The sequence below is a fragment of the Poromitra crassiceps genome, assembly GCF_964638095.1.
Source record: "Poromitra crassiceps genome assembly, chromosome: 6".
NCBI lineage: Eukaryota > Metazoa > Chordata > Actinopteri > Beryciformes > Melamphaidae > Poromitra > Poromitra crassiceps.
This window is the reverse complement of record NC_139627.1, coordinates 62,044,304-62,066,998: the sequence shown is the minus strand read 5'-3', so window position 1 is coordinate 62,066,998 and position 22,695 is coordinate 62,044,304. Positions and strand designations below refer to the sequence as shown.

General features: G+C 45.1%; 1 protein-coding gene across 1 annotated transcript in view; it reads right to left on the bottom strand.

Annotated features, from left to right (window-relative positions):
- Window positions 1–2,465: 2,465 nt before the first annotated feature.
- frzb (frizzled related protein) overlaps window positions 2,466–22,695 on the bottom strand; it is a gene marked incomplete at its 5' end in the record, with an annotated part of 77,453 nt that continues 57,223 nt past the window's right edge. The window contains 3 exons of the mRNA XM_083638332.1: window positions 2,466–2,845; window positions 7,843–7,906; window positions 9,172–9,376. Of these exons, the coding sequence (XP_083494458.1) occupies window positions 2,786–2,845; window positions 7,843–7,906; window positions 9,172–9,376 (329 nt within the window). The 3' untranslated portion in view covers window positions 2,466–2,785. The remainder of the gene's footprint in view (window positions 2,846–7,842; window positions 7,907–9,171; window positions 9,377–22,695) is intronic.

Sequence of the window (22,695 nt, the reverse complement as noted above, 5' to 3'; positions counted from 1 at the left end):
ACCAGGGAGTGTCGGGGCGCTGTCAAGGACCAGAGAACAGCGCGAGAGAAGTGCGGGCGGCTGGCAGGTGAGACTCTGCTGGTCGTGTGGGAGGCCTGGGCATTTGGCCAGAAACTGCACTGAGACTTTGGAGGACAAAGGAGGGATGCGGGGTGGGCGGAATGTGAGCAGCTGGAGGGAAGAGAACGTTGTTGAAGTCGGGAGGGCGATGCTCATGTTTCCAGGTGAGCGGGTGGTGCTAATGCCGGAGAAGCCGGCCCAGCCTAGCTGCTCTGCACCCCCCACGGTTGCTGTGCAGGAAGCCGAGGTGGTGACTGAGATTGCTGCCGGTTGTGTTTTCCCTGAAGACCTGAACACGCTGCTCCCTGGGGAGGGAGTCGGGAGGAGGAGCGAGTGCAAGAGGTGGAGGATGAGGAGGGGGTCTGTTCAGATGTGGACCTGACGGACGATGACATGACCATCGTGGATGTCGACGTGTATGAGTGTGGGGGGGGGGGGGGGGGGGGGACTAGTGTGCTTCTGGTGAGCCAGAAGCTTTGATGGGAGGGGGAAGTGTAGCGGTCTGGATATGTGTGCTACTGTATTTGTCTATGTCTGACTGTCTCTGGGTGTTTCACTGTTCATGTATGTAGAGATTTACGGGGTTATGTGGAGGCAGCGTACAGCCAGTGGGTGGGGTGAGAGAGAGAGGCTCACCTGAGATTGGCTGGGGGAGGGGAGCTTTGGGGAAGAGGGGAACAGCTCGGGGTGTTGCAGGGTGGAGCCAGAGAGTGAGGCTGTGTGTTGGGGGAGCTAAGGAAGCTAGGCTAAGCTAACTGGGGGTTTATTGTTTATTTGATGTCACCACGACCAACAGTGGCGTGTTCAGTTTCGCTGGTAATAAAAGAGCTTGATGGAATAACGCCTTGCTGGTGTCATTTCGTCACATGACCTGAGAGCAGGAAAAAAGTTGGACCATCACACATCTGTCACAGAAATCACCAGTCACCCACACACACACACTCACTCCATCCAACCAACCCCATATCACACCAAAGCATGTATGAGTGCCAAAATCCACACCCTTTTTCGGGTTAGACATACGAACCGAGGGATCTACCATTCATTTTCCCAGATAATTTCCACAGATTTCCCAGAAATGTCATGCAATTATAAAAAAATTGTTTTACTTGGTCAAACCAAGCGATTCAGTTATATTTAGAATCAGAAGAGACCATAGGACATTTCACTCCGTTTTGTTTTTAAATTTTGGTCCGAGTGAAATATTCTGCCGTCTCCCCTGTGTCAAAATATCACTTGGTTTGACCAAGTAAAACAATTTTTATAAACATTTGATCGTAGCATTAACCTTGTGACATGAGATCATGAGATCACGATCACCTTACAAATCCATCTTGCCACGCTCCAATGTATTGGTTTGAATCTGAGCTACCAGTGGTTCGCACCAATCAGCGTCCAGAGGCAGCTAGCAGCGGGCTTTGGTGTGATGCCAATGAGAGCGAGCCTGTGATAGACGTGACAGACAGATGGTTCAAACAATCACCTGCCAGGTATGTTTTGGTTTTCCGAGTGACTCGTTCCTAGATCTGTTCCGAAGGTTGGGGTTATGGTTATGTTTAGGCCTGTAAGGGTTAAAGTCGAACTAAAATAAAAAAGACCAATGATTTTAGATCACATCCCTGCTCATGTGCACCTATTTAACATGCAAAACAATTAACAAAAATCCAATTTCTTTGGATTTTTACATCAAAATTCAATCATGTTTTCTTCATTCTATACTAAATCTACAGTGTGCTTATATCAGCATGTACTACCCAATTTCAACCCAACTCTCATTTTCCGGCAATTGTGCTGACACAGAGCTAATGTTAACTATCTGACACAGAGCTAACGTTAACTAGCTAAGATGTTTCTGCTGGGGACAAAGGCTCAAACATGTATGGCTTCAGCCCTTGTTCACATAGGACGTCTAACATAAGCAGAACTGAAGCTTGAGGCAGGCTCACGCTTAACCGTTCACACAAGAAGCCTTCTCTTTTCCTCTCAGCACCTACTCGGCGCCTTGAACCCACCCACAAACTCCCATTGATTTTATGCCTGGCTTGACAATGCTCGGCTTCAGCACGCATCACGCTTGGAATAGGCGTGAATCCTGAACGATCGCTTGAGCGAGGCGTGAGCGTGGCACCTGTGCGGGTGGTGTGAACGGCTTTGCCTGTTAACGACTAAATGAAACTTGTGGGTTCAGCGTAGGTAGAGCTTAGGTTGAGCGTTGCTAAGGTTAAATAAGAAAAACGTGTAAATGTAAATGTGGCTTATGAATAATTCCAAGGCCAAACACGCACTAGTGAAGCTTGTTTTCCGCCTTGGTGTGAACATACAATAAACAGTCAGTTCAACATTCTTATTGCCATGTGAATGCAAATAGAAAAAAGCCCTAGAAGGTATGTAATTTAGTTCTCTCGGAGCTCCCCAGGGGGCGCTGTTCCTCTCAGGGAGTCATCACAACTGTTTGGTATGAAAGTGCCTCACGTCTTTGGAGTGCCTCAGGCATACACACACACACACACACACACACACACACACGCACAAACAGGAAAAAAACACACTAAGACATTATGTTGTGCAAAGATAATAAAGGGTTAAAGGCGCCCAGACTTCTAAACATTCTGATACAATGAAGAGATGAAACTGCAACATGCTGGACAGCCAAGACAGTGCAATATCTACACACGCGCACACACATGCACGTGCTTGCGCACACACATACACACACAGTTGGGTCTCAGTGGCGACTGTGGCGCTGGGTTCCTCTGCTCTTCCTCTGGAGAATCTGATCCCATCTCTAGACAGACAGACAGACAGACAGACAGTATGAGCATGTGTGATGTGTGATGCTTGCATGCAGTCAAAAGGCCACCGTTATTAGTGCTTATGCGCCAACACTTGTTGCCCAGACAAAGTTAAGGCGGATTTCTATGCTGACCTGGGCAACATTCTAAGCAAAGTCCCCAAAGAGGACAAGCTAATTCTGCTTCGACACTTGAATGCCATGGTGGGAAGAAACCACAAAGCCTGGAGAGACACAACGAGTAAGGAGTTGGTAATATGAACTAATTCGTTCCATCATGTCCATCTGTCTCATGTGGAGAAGTAATGTAGAATACATTGATCCGGCGAAAGCTCAACATCAATCGGTTGGGTGAGACCTGTACCTTTTAACAACAGCTCCAGGCTGCTCTCAGTGGTGAACTGCCCAGTCAATATCCAGAAGATATTGAAACACACTGGAGCATGTTTTAGTCATGCATCAAGAACCAGTGGTGGGCAAAGAAGGCTCTGGAGATCCAGCACCTTGCAGACTCTGGAGATACCAGAGGTTTCATTAACGCTACTGATGGATAATGAGTCAATAGCAAACACATGGAAAGGAGCTACTGAACAGGGACACCAACCAAGATGAAGGCCCTTGACCAATCAACTCCCTCAACAACCCATACAGGAGAATTTGCAAGCTCAACCCGGCCTGAGAGATGAGAACAAGGCTGCTGGGCCTAATGGCATCTCAGCCGAAGTCCTGAAGGAAGGTGGACCAGATCAATTTAGCCACATCCATGCCCTGCTCCTCAAAACATGGGAAACTTAGGGATACCCTAACTGTCTCTGTCTTTAAGAAAGTGACAACGCAGACTGCTGAAATTACTATGACATTTTACTCCTGTCCACCACTGGGAAAACTCCAGACTCCTCCCCTGTCTGAAAACAACCTGTGTCTCAGATCATAGATTTCACCCAGATAGAGGTACCACGGACAGCATTTTCATACTGTAGCTTGCCAACTACAAGAAAAATGCAGGGAACAAAATCAACCATTGGCCTTCATAGACCTTACCAAAGCCTTTGACTCTGTGAACCGTAAGGTTGGTTCTGGCAAAGATTGGCTGCCCAGACAAATACATATGAATACTGAGACATGCATGCTGCATGACAACATGTCAGCCACAGCACTCAGTGGAGATGAAACAAAACCCTTAGGGTCGACACTGGAGTCAAGCAGGGTTGTGTCATTGCTCCTAACATGTTGCCCATTTTCATTGCTGCTCTCCTCCATATCACAGCTAACAGTAGCCTTTGGGTTGGGCCCTAGCTGTGTGCAAAATTTGGTGCAATTCTGATGTTGGGAAGTTGGTTTTCACCCCCCAAATATATGGTCAATCACACTTATTTCAAATGGTCATGACTCTGGAACGGAACGTCTCCCAGAAAGGATTCTGTACTCTTTGGAAAGCCCGTTCAAAGAGCTTTCCAATGAGTCGAGTCGAGCCGAGTCTGTATCTCCTTGCCTTCCCGAGATATAAGCGTTTGACGCTTTCGCCCAAAACAAACAAACGTGTAAGATAATTAAACAAAAATCTAACTTTGAAGTCAGGGCCATGAAAACGGTTACCAAGTGTAGTCTGGCTTCTCTAGTTAGCCTCCAGCGAGAATGGAGGTTCTCTTTGGCTTCCAGAGGCCTTGAGGGCACCCAGCAGTGTGAAAAGTCACCTAAAATCAACTTTTCCTATAGTGTATGGGACTTTTGTCAACTGTTAAGGGGTGTAGCTCTGTCAGCGTATCACCGTTTTGCCTCAAATTCGCTGACAGTAGCCTTTGGGATGGGCCCTAGCTGTGACCAAAGTTTGGTGCAGTTTTGATGTTGGGGAGTTGGTTTTCACCCCCAAAATATATTAGTAGAGCGGATAAGCACAATAATCGTGCACAATGTACAAATGGGCTTATACAAATTGTGCACCTTTTCAAAGAAGCATGACATTTCTCACATAGTGAGTGGATTCCATAACGTTTATTGTCAGATGTGTAGGGAAGGCGGATTTGGCCTCAAATCCAAGATGGCTGCCATTCCCCCGGGTCTAATGTACAAATGTGCTTATAACACTTGTGCACTGCTTCAAAAAAGCATGCAATTTCTCACATAGTGAGTGAATACCATAAGGTTTATTGTCAGATGTGGAGGGAAGTCAGATTTGGCCCCAAATCCAAGATGGCCGCCATTCCTCCCTAGTCTAATGTTCAAGTGTGCTCATACGATGATAAAAGTTTCACAAATCTCCACAAAGTATTTCCTGGTGAGAGTGTAGGGCCCCCTTGGTAATCTAGAACAGATTTGAAAGGTATAAGTTTAATAGTCTTGAACTGGACCTGCTTTTATGAGGTCTAGATGGGGAAAAACAACTAAATCTTTAATTTTTCCATTTTCACAGATAGGATAACAGTTTCACAAATCTCAAAGTGTTTCTTGGTGAGAGTCTAGGGTACCCTTGGTAATCTAGCCTAGCTTTGAAATGTGTAAGTGTAATTGTCTTTGAACTAGACCTGGTTGTATGCGGTCTAGATGGGGAAAAAACAATGAAATCTTCAATTTTTCCATTTTCACAGATAGGATAACTGTTTCACCACTCTCAAAGTGTTTCTCAGTGAGAGTCTAGGGTACCCTTACTTTCTTTGCTCCTTTCGTTTTCGTTCGTTTACGTTTTTTCTTTTGCCGATATCTCGCGAACGGAAGCACGTACAGACTTGGCAAGACTTGGTCCCAAACGATTCCTCGTCGAATTTTACATATGGGTAGTTATGTTTGGTGTAGTTTTGAGTTAAATGTAGCTATGGAATTAATTAAAAATGTATTTAATTATATTTATTTAGCTAATTTACTTGCTGCTTTGCTGTAATTCGAGCCCTAGACACCGTACCGACAGGTCACAACTTTACACAGCTCCTGCTCTTCTTTGCCAGTCCTTTCCTCACTCACACTCACTCACACAGGCATGGACGTCCGTGACGTGGGTTTATCCAACAGCTCCTCGCTGTTGGGTGTTTTCAGAGCGCCCAAACTACTGATCAGTTCCTGCATGACGAGGATGTGCGCGTGTGTGTAACCGAGTTGAATCAGCGCGGATTCCTCGTGAGTCCCGAGTGGTAGCGAGTGGATGGTTAAACTCACTCCCCAGGTATAAAGGCATGTTAATCAGCTCCACCAAGGGAGCTAGCTCTCTTGGCATTGCGGTTAACATGTCGGACTCCCAAGCCGAGTGTCAGCAGTTCGAATCCACCCCTGGACAAGCCCTTAACATGAGTTGCTGCAAGTACCACATACACAACGCCGTTACATGTGTGTACATGCCACTACCACCCAACGTCCAGAGCTTCTAAAGCTCACCCATGACATTGATGGGGTGGTGATTTAAATAAACAGCATGGTGGCCATTGTGGGAGATGTAGACCACCTGTACCTCCCTGATAAACCATCAAAGGTGCAGAAGCACTATCACTATCTCAAGAAGCACCTGGTCCTCTCCCAGTACGCACTGGGGGTAGCAGAGAGCCTCAAACACGTACATGGGTAAGTGCTCTGCTACCTTGACGGTGGCTACCACGTGAATTTGTCAATTTCGCCCGGTGACAAAAAGGTCAACTATTACTTTTCGACAGGTTTCACTGCCAGGAAAGTTTGCCAACAGTTCCTGGAGAGGGTGGTAGAGAAGTTTAAGGCTGCTTCAGGAGGCCGCCTGCCTCAGGAGGCAGGCTCAGGAGGCTCAGCAGGCTCAGGAGCCTCTAGGAGTCAGAATCATGAACAGAACGGGCAGACAACTTCTGAACCACAACAGATTCAGGGCTAAAAGCAGAACCACCACCATATCTGTCATGGAGCTACAGTATGCTGACGACAACACCCTCTGACCCTCTCAGAAGAGGACCTACAGGGCACGCTGGATGCCTTCGCCAAGGCAAACAGGACCTATAGGGCACTCTGGATGTCTTCGCATAAGCACATTGGTCTGGCTCTTAACATAAAAAATACTTCCACTATCAGTCACCACCCAACCAATCTGGGAACCCAGAGTCTATTTAGGCACGTAAATAGACTCTGGGACAGCTGTAGGCTACCGTTTTTTTTAGGCTTCCTGTAAAGTGCAAATCTTCTGCCCGGGACTTCTGCCTCCGCGCAGTGCCGCTCTGTTGTACCGGCAAATATAAGAGTTCCAGTCCCGAACGCTGGTGAATATATAAGAATTTGGATGTTAAGCATTCAAAATAAAAGCGACGCAATGTATGTTTATAAAAGGCACCGCTGCGTGGAAGTGGAAGTCCAAAACATCCATTTACGTGCCGAAATAGACTCTGGGTTCCCAGATTGCCACCCAATAGAAATACCCCTACCTATCCCCAACCCTCTCTGTTGACAATACAAGACCGGAAAATGTTGACCACTTTACATATCTCTGCAGCATCTCTCTCCTATCCTCCAAAGGATCACCGCCTCAGCTGTGCCTGAGGAAGCCCCATGGGGGCGTTTTGGGAAAAACGTGACCTCCAGGCCAGGAGATTACTGCTGGGAAGATAGACACACCAACAGCAGCATCCTGGTGGAAGCCAACATCCCCACCATCACTGCCACCTTCGCCCAACACCAGCTCTGTATGCCTGACTCTCATCTTACAAAACAAGTCCTATATTCCCATCTTCTCATAGGACAACCTGCCCCAGGAGGGACATTAAAGCGAACATCAAAAGGTGCCACACAGACCTTAACACCTGCATGATACACTTTCGAGGAGTGGGTAAATGTGTGTAGAAGCACTTTGTCATGAAGCACCAAACCCATCACCACCATCCCCCTCCTCCCACTGCACCCGAACATGCGGATCCAGGATCGGCCTCTTCGCCCACCATGACCTGAGGACCAAGAAGGATCTCCTACTACCCCGAGTGACCGCTGCAATGCTGACATTATGTACACAGGTGTGTTTTGTATATCTGTGTATCAATGTCTGTATGTACTCATACCTTGACCTTCCTTGTCATTCTGTCCTTCCACTTCTGGGCAATAGAACCTTCAATCAGCAGCAATCTGCAACACACACACACACACACACACACACACACACACACACACACACACACACACACACACACATACACACACACACACACACACACACACACACACACACACACAATTGTGCTGAGTCAGTCATTCTTTAAGTGTTTTATGTTCTGAAACATACAGTACTGTAGCCTACAGATGTAGTTATGATAGAAAAGCAATTATAAAATGGGTAGCTCAAATCAAGCAATCTGATTGGTTCATTGCTGTGGTATATTAACCATATACGACGCCCAGAGCCAGCTCGGCTTTGCACAGTCCAGTATGACTCCGCGTGTGATTAGAGCGCTCATGCAGTGCTGCAGACATCAAGTTCATGGCCATGTCTTCCTGTAACAATGATTTCTCAAAATGCCACTGAGTGACTGAAACACTCACTGACTAGCATGTACAATTCATGCTTAAATCCGGGTAAAATCCGTTTGCTGCTCAGTTACTCGACAAAACTGTGTTTTACAAGCTAATCAATTGTGACTATCAAACTTGCTAGCTAAACCGCAACAATAACGCTAGCCTGTGTTGCCAGCTGCTAGTGTGTAACATTGCACAAGGGCATTGTTTGGCCCCTACAGGGGTGTTTTTTCGGCTCTTACAGTAGCTGTGTTAACCATACATCCGCTGTGCTGAAAAGGTGATCAGATGCAGCCTGCCATCCCTTCCGGGCCTGCACACCACAAGGAAGCGGTCTCGTAAAATCATGGCGGGCCGCTCCCACGTCCACCACAAACTCTTTGAGGCACTCCCCTTGGCAGAAGACTGAGGTCTATCAAGAACAGAACCTCTGGTCACAAGAACAGCTCCCACGAATGGGGACTCTAACACCCCCCCCCTTCCCAATATATCCACCTAACCACACCCCCAAGCCCCCATCATATGTCAGTTAATTGGACTGTTGGACTGCACCTTTTTGTGTGTGATTGTCTTTCTGTATTGTTTTGTCTTCTAACTATTGATGTGACCACTACGCCACAAAATTACACTGAGTCAAATACCTTGTATGTAATCTGATTACCTACTGTGTTAATACAAGTGAATCTGAATCTGAACACCATGTCATGACCTCTTGCTTCACTAAAAGTCTGAGTCCTCATCTCAAGCTTCCAAATCTGGATGCATGAATGCTCAAGTCCAAGTCGAGTCACGAGTACTGAAAATGAGTCCCGGACTCTAACTGTCCTGGACTCGAGTATTACTTGAACTAGCCCTTTAACTATTATGACTGCTCCTACCTGGATCTCTCTTCGTTCTCGTAGCCCATGATGATGTACTCCACCCCGGCTGACACAGGGGGACACAGGCAGCTGGAGGAGTAGTACAGTGTGTGCGCCCCCTGGGGGATGTTGACCAGAGAAGACTTCAGCACCTCCTTCACCTCCACCACAGCCGTGAGCTCCAGACCACGACTCCTCACCTCCCTGACCCTCGCTCGGATCACTGAGGAGAGAGAGCAGGGTTCTGCAGGCAGTCTTTTTAACACCTTTTTAAGACCATTATGAATGCAATCTAACACCTATTTCACATCCATACTGGAAAAAAGAAAGAAAGTACGAGTGACTTTAATGCTCCCGATGTGAAACTATATTGGGGGATGGCTTTTTTTTATAACAGCTTTATGTCTTAAAGACTTCCCATACAGTACAACTCTAATGCCTTTATACCCAAGGTTCCTAATTTCAGCGTTTTCGTGCCCAAGGTGCATTGGCTTTTGTTATATATTGTTATTTTAACGCAACTATTTTAAAGTATTCTTAAAGGATGGCTCCTCTTCTTCTGGGGGCGTGGCGCTGCTGTGCAGTTGAAATGCGGCCACGCTCCCAGAAGAAGAGTCTCTGAAAAGGGAAAGATACCATTTCCGGCTACACAAATAAGCATCGTACTCGTAAACTGAAAGTTAACAAACACCGTTGCCAGTCCGTTATGAGGGAAGACACCCGTGGCTACGTGTGAGTACTTTTGTCTTTGTGATTCGTGCAGGTTTGAAGCCAGTCGAGCTTGCTTTGGGTCTGACTTCCACGGAGAAGGGCAAGCCGTGCGCAACTCTAAAGGAGAATCCATTTAGAGTTGCGTGTCGCGGCTAGCAGAAGAGCTGCCTCGTCACAGGGCAGGTTATGACCACTGGAGTTGAACTCTGTCCATGCAGGCATGCCTCTCCATGGAAAGGCAGAGGCACGTCCTGGCGAAAGCCGAGGCCCTGCGCGGTCTCGGTGCATCAATGCATGGTGATGCTGGGGCTCATGGCCGCAGTGGCCGCTGCAGTCCCCCTCGGGCTGCTGCACATCCCGTTCCAGATATGGTTCCTCGGTCACTGTCTGGACCCGGCCAGGGACCACCGTCGCGAGTTGTCGCTGACGTGCTAAGGCCTTGGCCACACTGATCCGTGCCCAGCAAGCACGGACGGACCCGGACGAATCGAGAGAGCCCAATCGGGGCCAGCTCAAGTCATATCATGACGGGTCAGATCTGGCCCAAGTATCACTATCCAACTAATTTCACTCACCACTGAAATATCCATGAGGATAACTAAATGGTTGCAATCAATCACGTATTTCTCAGCCTGGGCTATTTTTTATCCAAAATCCGAGTGATCAGCACGTGTGGACATCTGCTGATTAACAAACTGTTTATTCGTGGAGGTGGGACTACGAGGAGATGAGTGCCAGATTGTTTTGAAAGAGAGAAAATACACTGCGAGGCGTAAATATTTGAGTTGGAGTTGCATGGTAGCATGTGTTTCGGGGTTCTGCTTGCTACAGATTGTAAACTGTTACACTGTGATGTGCGATCCACAAAAGTTCGGTAAAGTTGGAAATATATTGACAGATTTGCACTTCCCGGATCAATAGCTCATAAACGAAGCGTGTACTGCACACACGACGCCTCCCCATCTTAGCAAGGTAGACAACGAGCTACAACCTCATTTTCACCTAAATGAGCGATCCTCCGAGCTGGACAAATAACATTGGTCTCTATGTGCTGCGGGCGGTGAGGCGAGCTGCTTAGGGACCGTCAGACTTGACGCCAATGTTTTAAATAAAAAACAAGTTTCTGCCATAATCCTATTGTATACGGTAGGCTATGTATTATCCGTGTCTCATAGCCTGTTTGTGCAGGAGCACTGGCAAACAAACGTTATAGGCTGGTGACACTTGTAAATTTTGACTGAGGGGACCCTCAATGATTCTTCCAGATTCAGTTTTGAATTAAATTAGCTATCGTTTTTAATAAAACTGTCCCGACTCCATGGATGTTATACCGGTATAAAAATAACAAGGGTTCCATGTTTTGAAACAGTAGGCTATATTACTCCAACCTACAGCAGAACATTTCAGCGAACAGTTAGCGTAGCGGTAGAATAGCCGGCCTGTAAGTTGTAGAGCCCGAGTTCAAATCCCACACGGGCTGGTATTATATTTTTTGAAAATGTAGCATAAAATTGTTAATCTGGACATAATTATAGCTTTATGTATAAAGTTGCTGAATATACACTGTGTACATAGCAGAATAACTGAACATGCCCATTCATGGTAACGGTCATATTTCGACGTCAGCTTGACGTTCCCGCGTAGACATCTAAATCATCCCCAAATCACCATGTCATCTGGCCTAGTCCTGAACGTCACTGGAACACGTCATCACAACGTTATCATGACGTAATTTTGCTTGCTGGGTGGTGTCTGTCCGTGTGCATTCATTTCTCTGTTCACTTCCATTCATTTTCAATGACGACTGTCCGTGGAGCACTCAGAAGCGTACGTATCCAGAAAATTTGCATACGTTTTGATGGACAGAAAGTTGAAGAGGGATGAACTTTTTCTGGATGGACGTATCGGATGGTCGGATAGTCACTGTCCGTTTAGCCAATCAGAGTCGAGGTCTCGAGAGGAGGCGTTCCGAGATTTGTTTAAACTTTTCAAAGAAGATGGCTGAGGCGGTGAACGAGGCTATAGCAAAATGAGTAAAATTGTGTGATTTCACTAGGATTTCAGTGACTAGAAGTTAGTCCAAGGGGAGAATGTAGTGCATATACTTCTCTCCAGTTATCTGCACATGATCTACATTCTATTATACTCGCGCTGTTCATGTCATTTGCATCTAGTCACATTTCCAAGGAGCTGCACGCAGGCTGCACAGGCAGGCTCGCCGGCCGCGGAGCAGCCCCGGCGCTTTCGGCGAGGGGTTTGACGTAGACTCAGTTCTCATCGGACAAACATCTGTCCGTTCAATAATTCTGTCCATTTTCTGACGGATCAGTGTGGCCAAGGCCTAAGCCTGCCGGGCCCTGGTCGCTTGGACGGACCCACATTGGCTCTCGTTGCGCACTCGGTTGGGTCTGGTTCTGCTCACGCGTATTATGGACAGCGCCTCCCTGTGGGGATGGGGTGTGGTGTTCGAAGGCCTCTTGGCAAATGGCCGGTGGGAAGCACAGGAGCTTCGCCATATAAACATGCATGGAGATGGAGACGGTTCGCCTGAATCTACGCCACCCTCCCGAGATCAGATACAGGCCAACGCACATGGGCATTGTTGCGCGGTGTGTTGGTGGAGGACATGTGTGCTGTGCAGTGGCCAACTGCACAGCACACAGCCATCAGAGGGAAGCCCGACGCAGAAGTGAATTGAAAAGCTGTAGTTCTTCGAATGGCCACTAGGCATCGGGGGCAATAGGCATTCCCCCATGTTAAAATGCCTGACTTTGTAACACGATTAAACATCTTTCCAGTCAGAAGCAAAGCACAGTTTTGGTCTATATAATTTTTTATATAACTTGCCCGTTTGGAGTAAAATAGAATAGATGATAGAAAAGGGGGAGATTGACAGATCGCTTGTCCAGTGATCGCGCATCTTGCCGATCACGGACCAATAGCAGGCAGAGCTGTGGCTCTGGGAAACCCCCATCTCATGTGAGCTGCGCAAGGACTCAACCCTCCCACTCTGCTGACGAAAAATCAAGATGGCGACGACCAACGAATGGGATAGCTTTGTCCATATTTTTTAGGTCAATGGTGCTGTGGCCTCATGGTCTACTCACCACACCTTTGTGAGGTACTACAGTATATCCTTGATGTGGCCAACGCACCCTTCGCGCGCGGAGAGGTTAGGTTTAGGGTTCGGGTCTAGGCATGCATTTATATTGACACTGAACATTTGTTTCACAAGCAAAAATAATTTTGTTCGGGGCCCATTAATGAAATCGCTGGGCTGGGCGCAGTGTTTGTGATGTGGGAGATCGGAGCTGTCAAGACGCAGAGCTGTCAAAAGGGAACAAAAGACCTGCTCCTGCCCAATCCCGGCGCTTGACTGCTTTGTAGGCGGGCACAGGGCGTGGTTTTGCCGGAACCGCAGTTCCATAATAACGCGTGCCTTACGGTCACTTGTTGTATACTCCCCCGGGTTGCCATGGACTCATTGCCATGTTGCCATCCATAGGTCTCTGGGTTGCACTGGGTAGCCCCTTAGGCAGCAAGGATGGTTGTACATCAGCATATGTGAGAATCTGAGTTTAAAACAAAGTAAAATGTACCCAGGCTTTACGAGTGAGAACTCACAATTCTCACCAAAAAATAAAAAAAATGTTTTTGCTGCTGTGGCTCTCTCTCTCTCAAGCACACACACACACACACACACACACACACACACACACACACACACACACACACACACACACAGGGCTGAACGATTTGGGTAAAAAAATCTAATTGCGATTTTTCTGACCGATATTGCGATTTCGATTTAATTTAGATTTTTTTTTACTCAAGTTTCAGTGCAATATTAACTGTAATAAATGTAAAACACAATGGAGCATTTGCCTACCACATTCAAACATCACAATCAACAAACTGCTCTATATTATAATGCAAGGATGAGAACTTGGATAAGAATTCCTTCCAGCAACATTTATTTGCTTTTAAACAACAGCTGCAATTCTCTCTGTGAGACACAACTCAAGTCTTAAGTCTTTAACAATAAAAACAAAACAAAAAGCACCAGCATTGCCGCAGCTCTTGAAGTAACTGCCCAAGGATCGCTTGGCCTTTTTTGCAGCCGATGGCCTGGCTCCTTCCTGTGCTGCACTTTGAGGCACAGCAGCAGCATCTGGAGGTGATGGCAGCCCTCTTCTCCTGCAAAACACAGACACAACTGTTAAGTTTCACATTAATGCAATTCACAGCACACACATTAATTCACACAACAAATACGGGGCACAGGGCAGGCTATATACACAAGCAGTGTTTCAGTGAAGCCCTATTTTGCAAGGAAAGGAAGGAGAGAGAGGGGGAGGATGAGGAGAAAGGAGAGGAGTGGGAGAGGAGAGAATTAATGCAGGTTACCTTTAGTGCCACCTGCATTTGTTCCATCTCTCTCTTCACCCGGGCCTTGATTTGTGGGACATTCTCTGCACTTATGTAGCTTGTTCGCAACTTTTCTGAAAAACAAAATAATTAACCAAATTATTCTATAAGTACTACATAGCTGTATTGCATTTTTAAGATTGGAACTAATTATAGATGATGTAGGAGGGAGAGAAAGTAGGGAGGAGAGATGGGGAGGGAGAGAGCAGAACGCTGGGAGAGAGGACATTAGCTTCTACAGAATCATTCCATTTCCCAGACTGACAATATATTGGCTATAATATATTGGGGGAGGTGAAGAGGGGCATTTAGACATTACTGTAGGCTTACCAAGCTAACGTTACAATAAAAGTACTGCATTCAGGCAGAGTCAGACTGAGAATGTTAAGTGAGAGGGGAAGAGGACATGTAACGTGAGCTAGCCAGTTAGGGCTAGCAAGCTAACTTTACTAGCTAAATGAGCTATCTCCTTACGGAGAGAGCTAGCGTTAGTAAAGTTACCTTGCTAGCCCTAGCTGCTAGGCTAAATAACGTACCGATGGCGAGGTGCAGTCTGTGGTGAAGCACTGGAGTCTGGTCCATCTGTTGATTTCCATAGCTTTTATGACATTTGAAGCGCTGTCGGTGGTTATGCACCGCGCTTGCATAACACTGTCTTTTGGTCACTAACCGATGCTCTAAATCCAAAGTAGTTCCAGCCTTTCTTCGGTGCTAAATCATCCGGCGGCCGCTTCTTGTTCTTGTTCGGCTGAAGCCATTACACTTCCGAGTCTTGTTAGATAGCTGCCCTTCCATTGTAGAGAATCCAGTCAGTGGCGCACTATTAAAAATCCAGTCAGAGTGAATAATGTGTCAACTTTTGTAGTTAGCTAATCGGCTCGCTGCTAGCTATATTCTGCAGACTGGTGCAGCTAATTGTTTCTCCTCCTCCATCCAGGCACGTTTGATGCTGCTGCTGCGTAAACATACGTTCGTCTACTACGGTGTGCTGCTGCTGCGTAACGACGTCACGTCACGTGTACCTACATGCAGTCATGTCACATGTTAAATCGCAGCCTTTGCGATTAATCTAATTGCGTTGTTTCAAATCTCGGTTTCGATTTAAATTCGATTAATCGTTCAGCCCTAACACACACACACACACACACACACACAGACACACACACACACACACACACACACACACACACAGTGGCCATTAGGGGAGAGTGGGGTGAGTTGTGCCACTTTTTACTTGAGGTGTCTTTAAAGTGAGGGCATGACAGTAATGCCTCCAACTACAATATGTAAATATATTTCAGGATGTTGTGCACCACTGGGAACACTCCCTTTGGATCTTAAATAAACTGTTAAAAAAATATGTCTATTCTTAAAAAAGTGGTCTCTTGGCACAACTTGCCCCCGGTGCGGGGTAAGTTGTGCCTTTGGAGAGAATACGTTGGGGTAAATTGTGCCATTGATTACTGAAGTAAAACAGATCATTTTCATCTCATATACTGTAATGCTATATCAAAGCAAGACAAAATAAAGATAACACTAAAGTCCAGTGTACTATAACAGGGTTAAACAAGGCTAAACGGTAGCAGCAGTTGACCTACATATTTAACATTTTCAGAAATAACAATTATGTTCAAAATGAACAAAATCAACTATCACAGAGCCAGGCTACACTTGCCAATACTGCAATATTCTTCAACAAGGTCTATTTAAACATTTAAGAACAAAATGAAATAAAATTTCACTAAATCAACTGCAACTGCACTGGCACAACTTAACCCAGGCCTTTTGGCACAAATCACCCCATCCCCACCATTTTAACAAACTTGTATCATATAGCTGGTTTGGAGCTAACATCATGCTAACAGTATAGCCTCATATTGTAGCTTACTAAAACACTAACACATGTGTGAAATGTTTTCAAGCTTGTCTATAATTGTTCAGACACAACAATCAATAAACCTTGATCATAAAAAAATTACTTTGAGAGGCAAAAAACAGTTTTTTGAACTTAAATGTGCTTAGCTCTTGTGCCATCTGCCTCCCTTCTTTGCAGAGTGAGTAAAATGGATGCCTCTTCAAAAATGTGTGGTCAGATGACCAATTTCTTCTATGGTTTTCTAGATACAAGGGGTGGCACAACTTCCCCACTGGCACAACTCACCCCACTCTCCCCTACGCAGTGCCAAATACACACTCAAGTGTATACCCAATGTACACACATATAACTCTAATGATTATGTGTATATGTATAGGTATATAATATATATTATTAAATAATTATAATTTCAGCAGTAAAAAAATAAAAAAGGAATTTATATTTTCCATCTACCAGAGTCTGGCAGCCCTATCTGGACTGTTTGATTGTTTTTGCTCTCTAAAAGTGAACTGAACCAGCAGAAAAATGAAACAATGTGCCATTCTTTCATCAGGTGCGTACCAAGGAAGTGGTACATCAGGTGTGAACATGCCCTGAAGCCAGGGCCAGTCCAACAGTCTGTGTGGCATTGCATGGTGAGTCGTTTATATTCTGGTTTTCATGGCAGTCAAGAGCAGAATAACACAAAGTTAAAACTAAGGAGGCTTTCACACCTACCCTGTACCCTGTTTGGTCCGTTGGAACCATGGTGCGTTTCCTCCATAAGTGAGGTGAGAACATGCATTTGAAGTGCGGACCAAACAACTCAACCAAAGGATGTCTCTGGACTTGACTTGGCCCAGACATGCGCCCAGCACCTCTGGACAGACGAATAGACAGCACAAACACAGCAGCAGCTTGGTTCATAATGGAGCTGCTTCACTGAAACAAGTTAAATTAGGGTCATCCCTATATCCACAGCCCTATGTTCCCCCATTTCGAAGAAATTTTCCTCCCAGCAAGATTAGGCCCTATGTTTCCCCAAGGATTTTCCTCAAAATTAGGCCCCATGTTCCCACAGCCCCATGTTCCCACAGCACAGGTATGGCCATTCCCTAATGCACATAACGTGTTGTTGTCCCCCCCTTAACCTGTGCCCCCCCCCAAAAAAAAGAGCCAGACTGCAGTGTATGTAATAAGTAATAGGTAAGCTAGTAGTAATATAGTACAGCAATAATGAGTAACCATACTGTAAAGGCAGGAATCTGTACTGTACAGTATGTCTGTGTTTCCTCATATCCTCATATTGTTCAGTTGACTTCACACTTGGCGGGTTGCTTGCATGGGACACAAAGAAGTCCAGTGTATGATTTTGTGCAATTTAGACACTTTTTCAGAATCAGAATCAGAATCAGAAAGACTTTAATAATCCCCGGGGGGAAATTGGGACAAATCACAGCTGCTCGTTCACAAAACACACATATCCTAAAATAAATACACAGTAGTAGTGCAATAGTAAAATAAGCAGAATAGAAGAAACAAACAACACAACATAGCATGGAGTAAACAGTATAAACAGTATAAACGTTAACCAGTATTACTGCGATAGGAGCAAAGTAGTGTAGTACGTTTAAGTAAGCAATACGTAGAGTGAGTATGCCTTACGTGTCAAATTGTCCTTATTGCACACTGAGCTTATATTTATATTTATATTATTCGGCTTGCCCCCTACGTTACACGTGGCTCAGCCAGGCACTTTTCCAGTTAACCTATCTAAATTATTGCACACTGAAACATGTATTATTATTCGGCTTGCACTATACTTTACACGTGGCTCAGCCAGACACTTTTCTAGTTAGCCTATCGGCTGGCTCAATCTCAGGGAGACTGAGCGTCTCCGAGGTGCTCTTTTAAGAGAGAAGGGGGGACAGTGCATTCTAATGAGATGTAATGAGAATGGGCAGGACAGACATACTGTACAGTACATATGTATGGACAATCCGAAAAAAATAATCCCTCCGGCCACGGCTATCGCTGGCGGAGTAGGATCATTTTTCTACGCTTTTTCCCCCCATCTATGAAAATGCTTGAAACAGGTGAAAATCTTTATTTCATTATTAAACAGAGGAAACAGGGCTGGGGGAACATCGGGCTGTGGGAATATAGACACGCTCCCATTAAATTCACTTGAACACATTGTTTTATCCAACACGTTCTAGCACGCAGCTGTGGGTACAGGCAAAGGTCAAGCATGCCCCCAGGCTCGTCCTCCAGGGCAATTTTGGAAATACGGTAGTGGCCAGAAATGGACTGGGACTGAAATTCAGCTTGGGAGCTTGAGATGCATAGGCCTTTTTTTACTAGTGCGTGATCCTGTTGTAATTTTAACACTAATACAGGTTGTTTTTGTGCTATCAAAATAATCTAATGATGCTGAATACCCTCAATACTCTTTAGGATGTCGTGCTGACACATGCATCTTCAGTTTTTATAGGCACGTCACCACTGAGATTGTGGTGGTTGGACCTTGAACGTTGGACCACCCCCCCCCCCCTAGTAGGGTCATCTGTGGCACTTCCGTGACCGTGGAGAGCGAAGGTCCGTTTCTCAATGGATTTGTCATCTAGGAGGGTTAATAAACAAATTTAGCCGGGGTGTATTTTTAAAAAAGGCGGGGAAAATATTTGAGAGACCAAAATCCAAAATGTCTGCCGTGGAAATGAACTTTTTAATGCTTTGACCTACAATGATGCACAATACATGGTTTCAGAGCTTATTCTGGTCAAGGAATACATATTTGGTGTTTATATAATGATTTGACTTATTTTTTACCTTCAAATCCAAGATGGCTGCCAATTTTGAGCTCTAAAAGGCAGTTTTTTCAAAATCGTCATAGAGCCTTCATATTAGGCTTGAATGACAGGTCTTCTCATGATGAGTTGAATAATATACAGTATAAGTACACAGAAGTAATCTCTGAGGTCATTAAAGTCAATGTTTGTGTGTAAACAACAGTTGCTGATTTGCGGTTTCCCATTAAATAGGGTAGGCTACTAATATGAAGGCTCTATGACGATTTTGAAAAAACTGCCTCAAAATTGGCAGCCATCTTGGATTTGAAGGTCAAAAATAGGTCAAATCATTATATAAACACCAAATATGTATTCCTTGACCAGAATAAACTCTGAAACCATGTATTGTGCATCATTGTAGGTCAAAGCATTAAAAAGTTCATTTCCACAGCAGCCATTTTGGATTTTGGTCTCTCAAATATTTTCCCCGCCTTTTTTAAAAATACACCCCGGCTAAATTTGTTTATTAACCCTCCTAGATGACAAATCCATTGAGAAACGGACCTTCGCTCTCCACGGTCACGGAAGTGCCACAGATGACCCCTACTACCCCCCCTCGGGAAGAAAAACATTTACATTTTAAAGTATAATGCATCAATCTGGTCCACTATGAGATCAAAATAAAGAGGCTAGATCTATGAAGAACTGAAGAACTACAGTATACACATCACATGAATATCCTCTTTACTATGCTGTGGCTTTACAATGATGAAAAAGTTATTGTCTCCATATATTCTGCATAATATATAACCCTTGCTTAAATACAATGGCCCATTTATACCAAAATAACTTCCAGGGGAGAACTCAAGTACAAAGTAACATTTGCTTTGTAGGCATAAACAAAAGTCAAATAAAATAATAAAAAGGGAAGTTCCTAACTTTGATTGAAATGTTGTTCAGGCAGCTAAGCCAATACTTATATGAGCCCTAAAGCAGGACTTTGCAGTCAACTAGTTGAAATTAATAGTGGCAGTCAAATATGCACATGTTGCTAAAGCATAAATTCAAACATAAATGAGATAGAAGTAAAATAAATGAAAATAAAGTAAATATGGTAGATTCATCACATACAATAGCTTATTTCTGGACAGTAACAACAATACGAGTTTACAGACTTGATGTGTTTCTTAGATTATGGCATGAAATCAAGTCATCATGACAGCACATACTGAGCAAAGAGTTCTACTTTTTCAACATTTTCTCCAAGCAGGAGACACATAGGCCCTATTCTCCCACAGGCCTTAGACGCAAAAACTGGCATTAAACGCAAAAAAAAGTGCCTTGCGCCTGCCTCGGGAAGATAGCAACATGGTTTTAGGCCCCGAAATGCGCTTTACGCCAAAGAGGCGTGGCGCAGTGCCAGAATAGGCCAGAATGGGCGTTTCGGCCTTAAATACCGGCCTAACAATATCTTCCCCCCTGGCGTTAATTTAGCACTTAGCGCTTTTCAAAACCAGGCCGTATTCAGTGCGCCGCGGATATTCTGTGCGTATTTATGCACAGCTCTCCTCTGCCTCCTCACACTCTCTCCCCCTCTCTCTCTCTCTCTCTCTCACTCCCTCACTCTCATGCGTCAGACAGGCACAAAGACCAATGGAAAAAAGTTGTTCTATCGTAGTTTTGAGCCCGTCATTCAGAAGCTGTTCTCTCCCCCTCTCTCTCTCACACTCCCTCTCTCTCGCGCATCAGACAGTCCCTCTCTCTCTCTCTCACTCCCTCAGAGGCTGATGAGCCACATGTGAAATCTCCCAGCATGCATTGAGGTTAATCCATTTCGACAAGAAATATCAACCAAATCAGCCTAAACTGCCTAAAGTGGTACATAGAAATAATGTTTCTGTTCACACAACATGCAATTCTCGAACATTTAAATATTGGCGAAAATAAAACAGAAATCCAAACACAACCCTATGTGAAACATATCTGTAATCCAGGTGGTTCTACTGTGACTTCCTACTGTGATGTCGCTCCAATAAGACGACTTACTTCACATTTTCTTTTACAATAAAAACACATGTATGCAATGACTTTACATAATGTAGGCTATATTTATGTGCATCATCCTACCTGTGCAGCAGCGGAGAGAAAACAATATCATTCTGGACAAACTTTCACCAATCTAATCTCATCATGACATAGGGATAGGCTATATTTTTCTAGCCAATGCGTTTAGAACATTCTTTTCACTTTGATCTTGCAATAGTGTAGCGTATTTACATGCTTGCAGTATTTAAACTGCAGTTAGATTGGTTTGAGAAGCATAATAATATGGAATAATAGCCTACAGTATATGGAGACAGACAGATGGGGATGAAAGGGACGGGGGGAGCAGAGCGCTTGGCCTTTCTGACTGGACTGGATCGCTCCGTGGAATTGGACCTTAAAAGGGAAGCTTGTGATTCGTTTACTGCACTTCCCCAATGAGCAGATTGTGCATAATTTTACGCTTAAAAGGCGTGGTTATAATGATTAAGGCCACCTGTAGCGCCGACACCAAAATATCGAGTGTGCTGGTCCACACCCACTAATCTGCGCTGCGCTTGGCACTAAGCGCAGTTTTTAGGCCGTTGCAATGATATTGTTGATACTGAGATTTTGAAAGTTCTCTTTCAGAGAAATAGGGATATCACAAGAACCGATACTTCGGTACCAAGTCGATGCCAACATTCTAAAAATGTGACGGTACTGACTTTTCTACAATACCCAAGGTACAGTAGATACCGAGGACGCAAACACGATCGCTTATTTTGGGCTGGAAAATAGCTGTTATCTGGCAACCCTGCTACCAGCATGGGAGAACAACATGGGGAATGGCGACAAACTCTGTCAACAAGTAGAGCAGCTGCAGCGACAGCTCTGCCTCGACTCGCTGAAAATAAAACAGTAAAAGTCGGGTATGGGTTTACTTTGCGTTTGAGGCGAATGACCTGGCAGGGATTAATAAAAGATTCACAAAAACCAATATGCAAACGGTGCCGTCGCAGCTTCCAGACAAAAGGAGGAAACATTTCCAACGTCAAAGCACCTCAAAGACAGAAATCCCGAGTTATACAAAGAATTCTAGGTGAGTGAGTTTAAATTCATGTTAACGTTTATGTAAATTGACGTGTTAACACGTGTTATCCATATTCATAACGTTATTATGAGTCTTGTGCGACTGTGACATTAATGTGAATGGTAACGTTACACCAATTAAACGGGGTCCACCCGCTATGCCGACCACCCGCAGTGCAGACAGTCCGCAATGCCAACGTTAGGTTTAGTCGTGGGGGGTGGGAGAGGTTAGGTTTAGGGTTAGGGTCTGGGGGAGGTTAGGTTTAGGTGTGGGGGGTGGGAGAGGTTAGGGTCTGGGGGAGGTTAGGTTTAGGCGTTGGGGGTGGGAGAGGTTAGGTTTAGGCGTGGGGGCTGGGAGAGGTTAGCTCCAGCCGGTCCACCGTCACGCTGCCTCGCTCAGCTGGCTCTGCTTGTGGGCTATCGGCCCAATTATCGGGGCACCAATTAAACACGCTACTTTGCTGGGCAACTCATTCACTGAATCCCTTAACGTTAACGTTACACAACCCTGAAATACACGTTACAAAACAAAAACATTTGTTTAAGAAGGCTGGCATTGCTGTGCCTAATGTTATGACTGTATACTGCTGTTCAGCATTTCCACCAGAGAAAAACGGTGCCGGTCAACGTGTCCGGCATGAT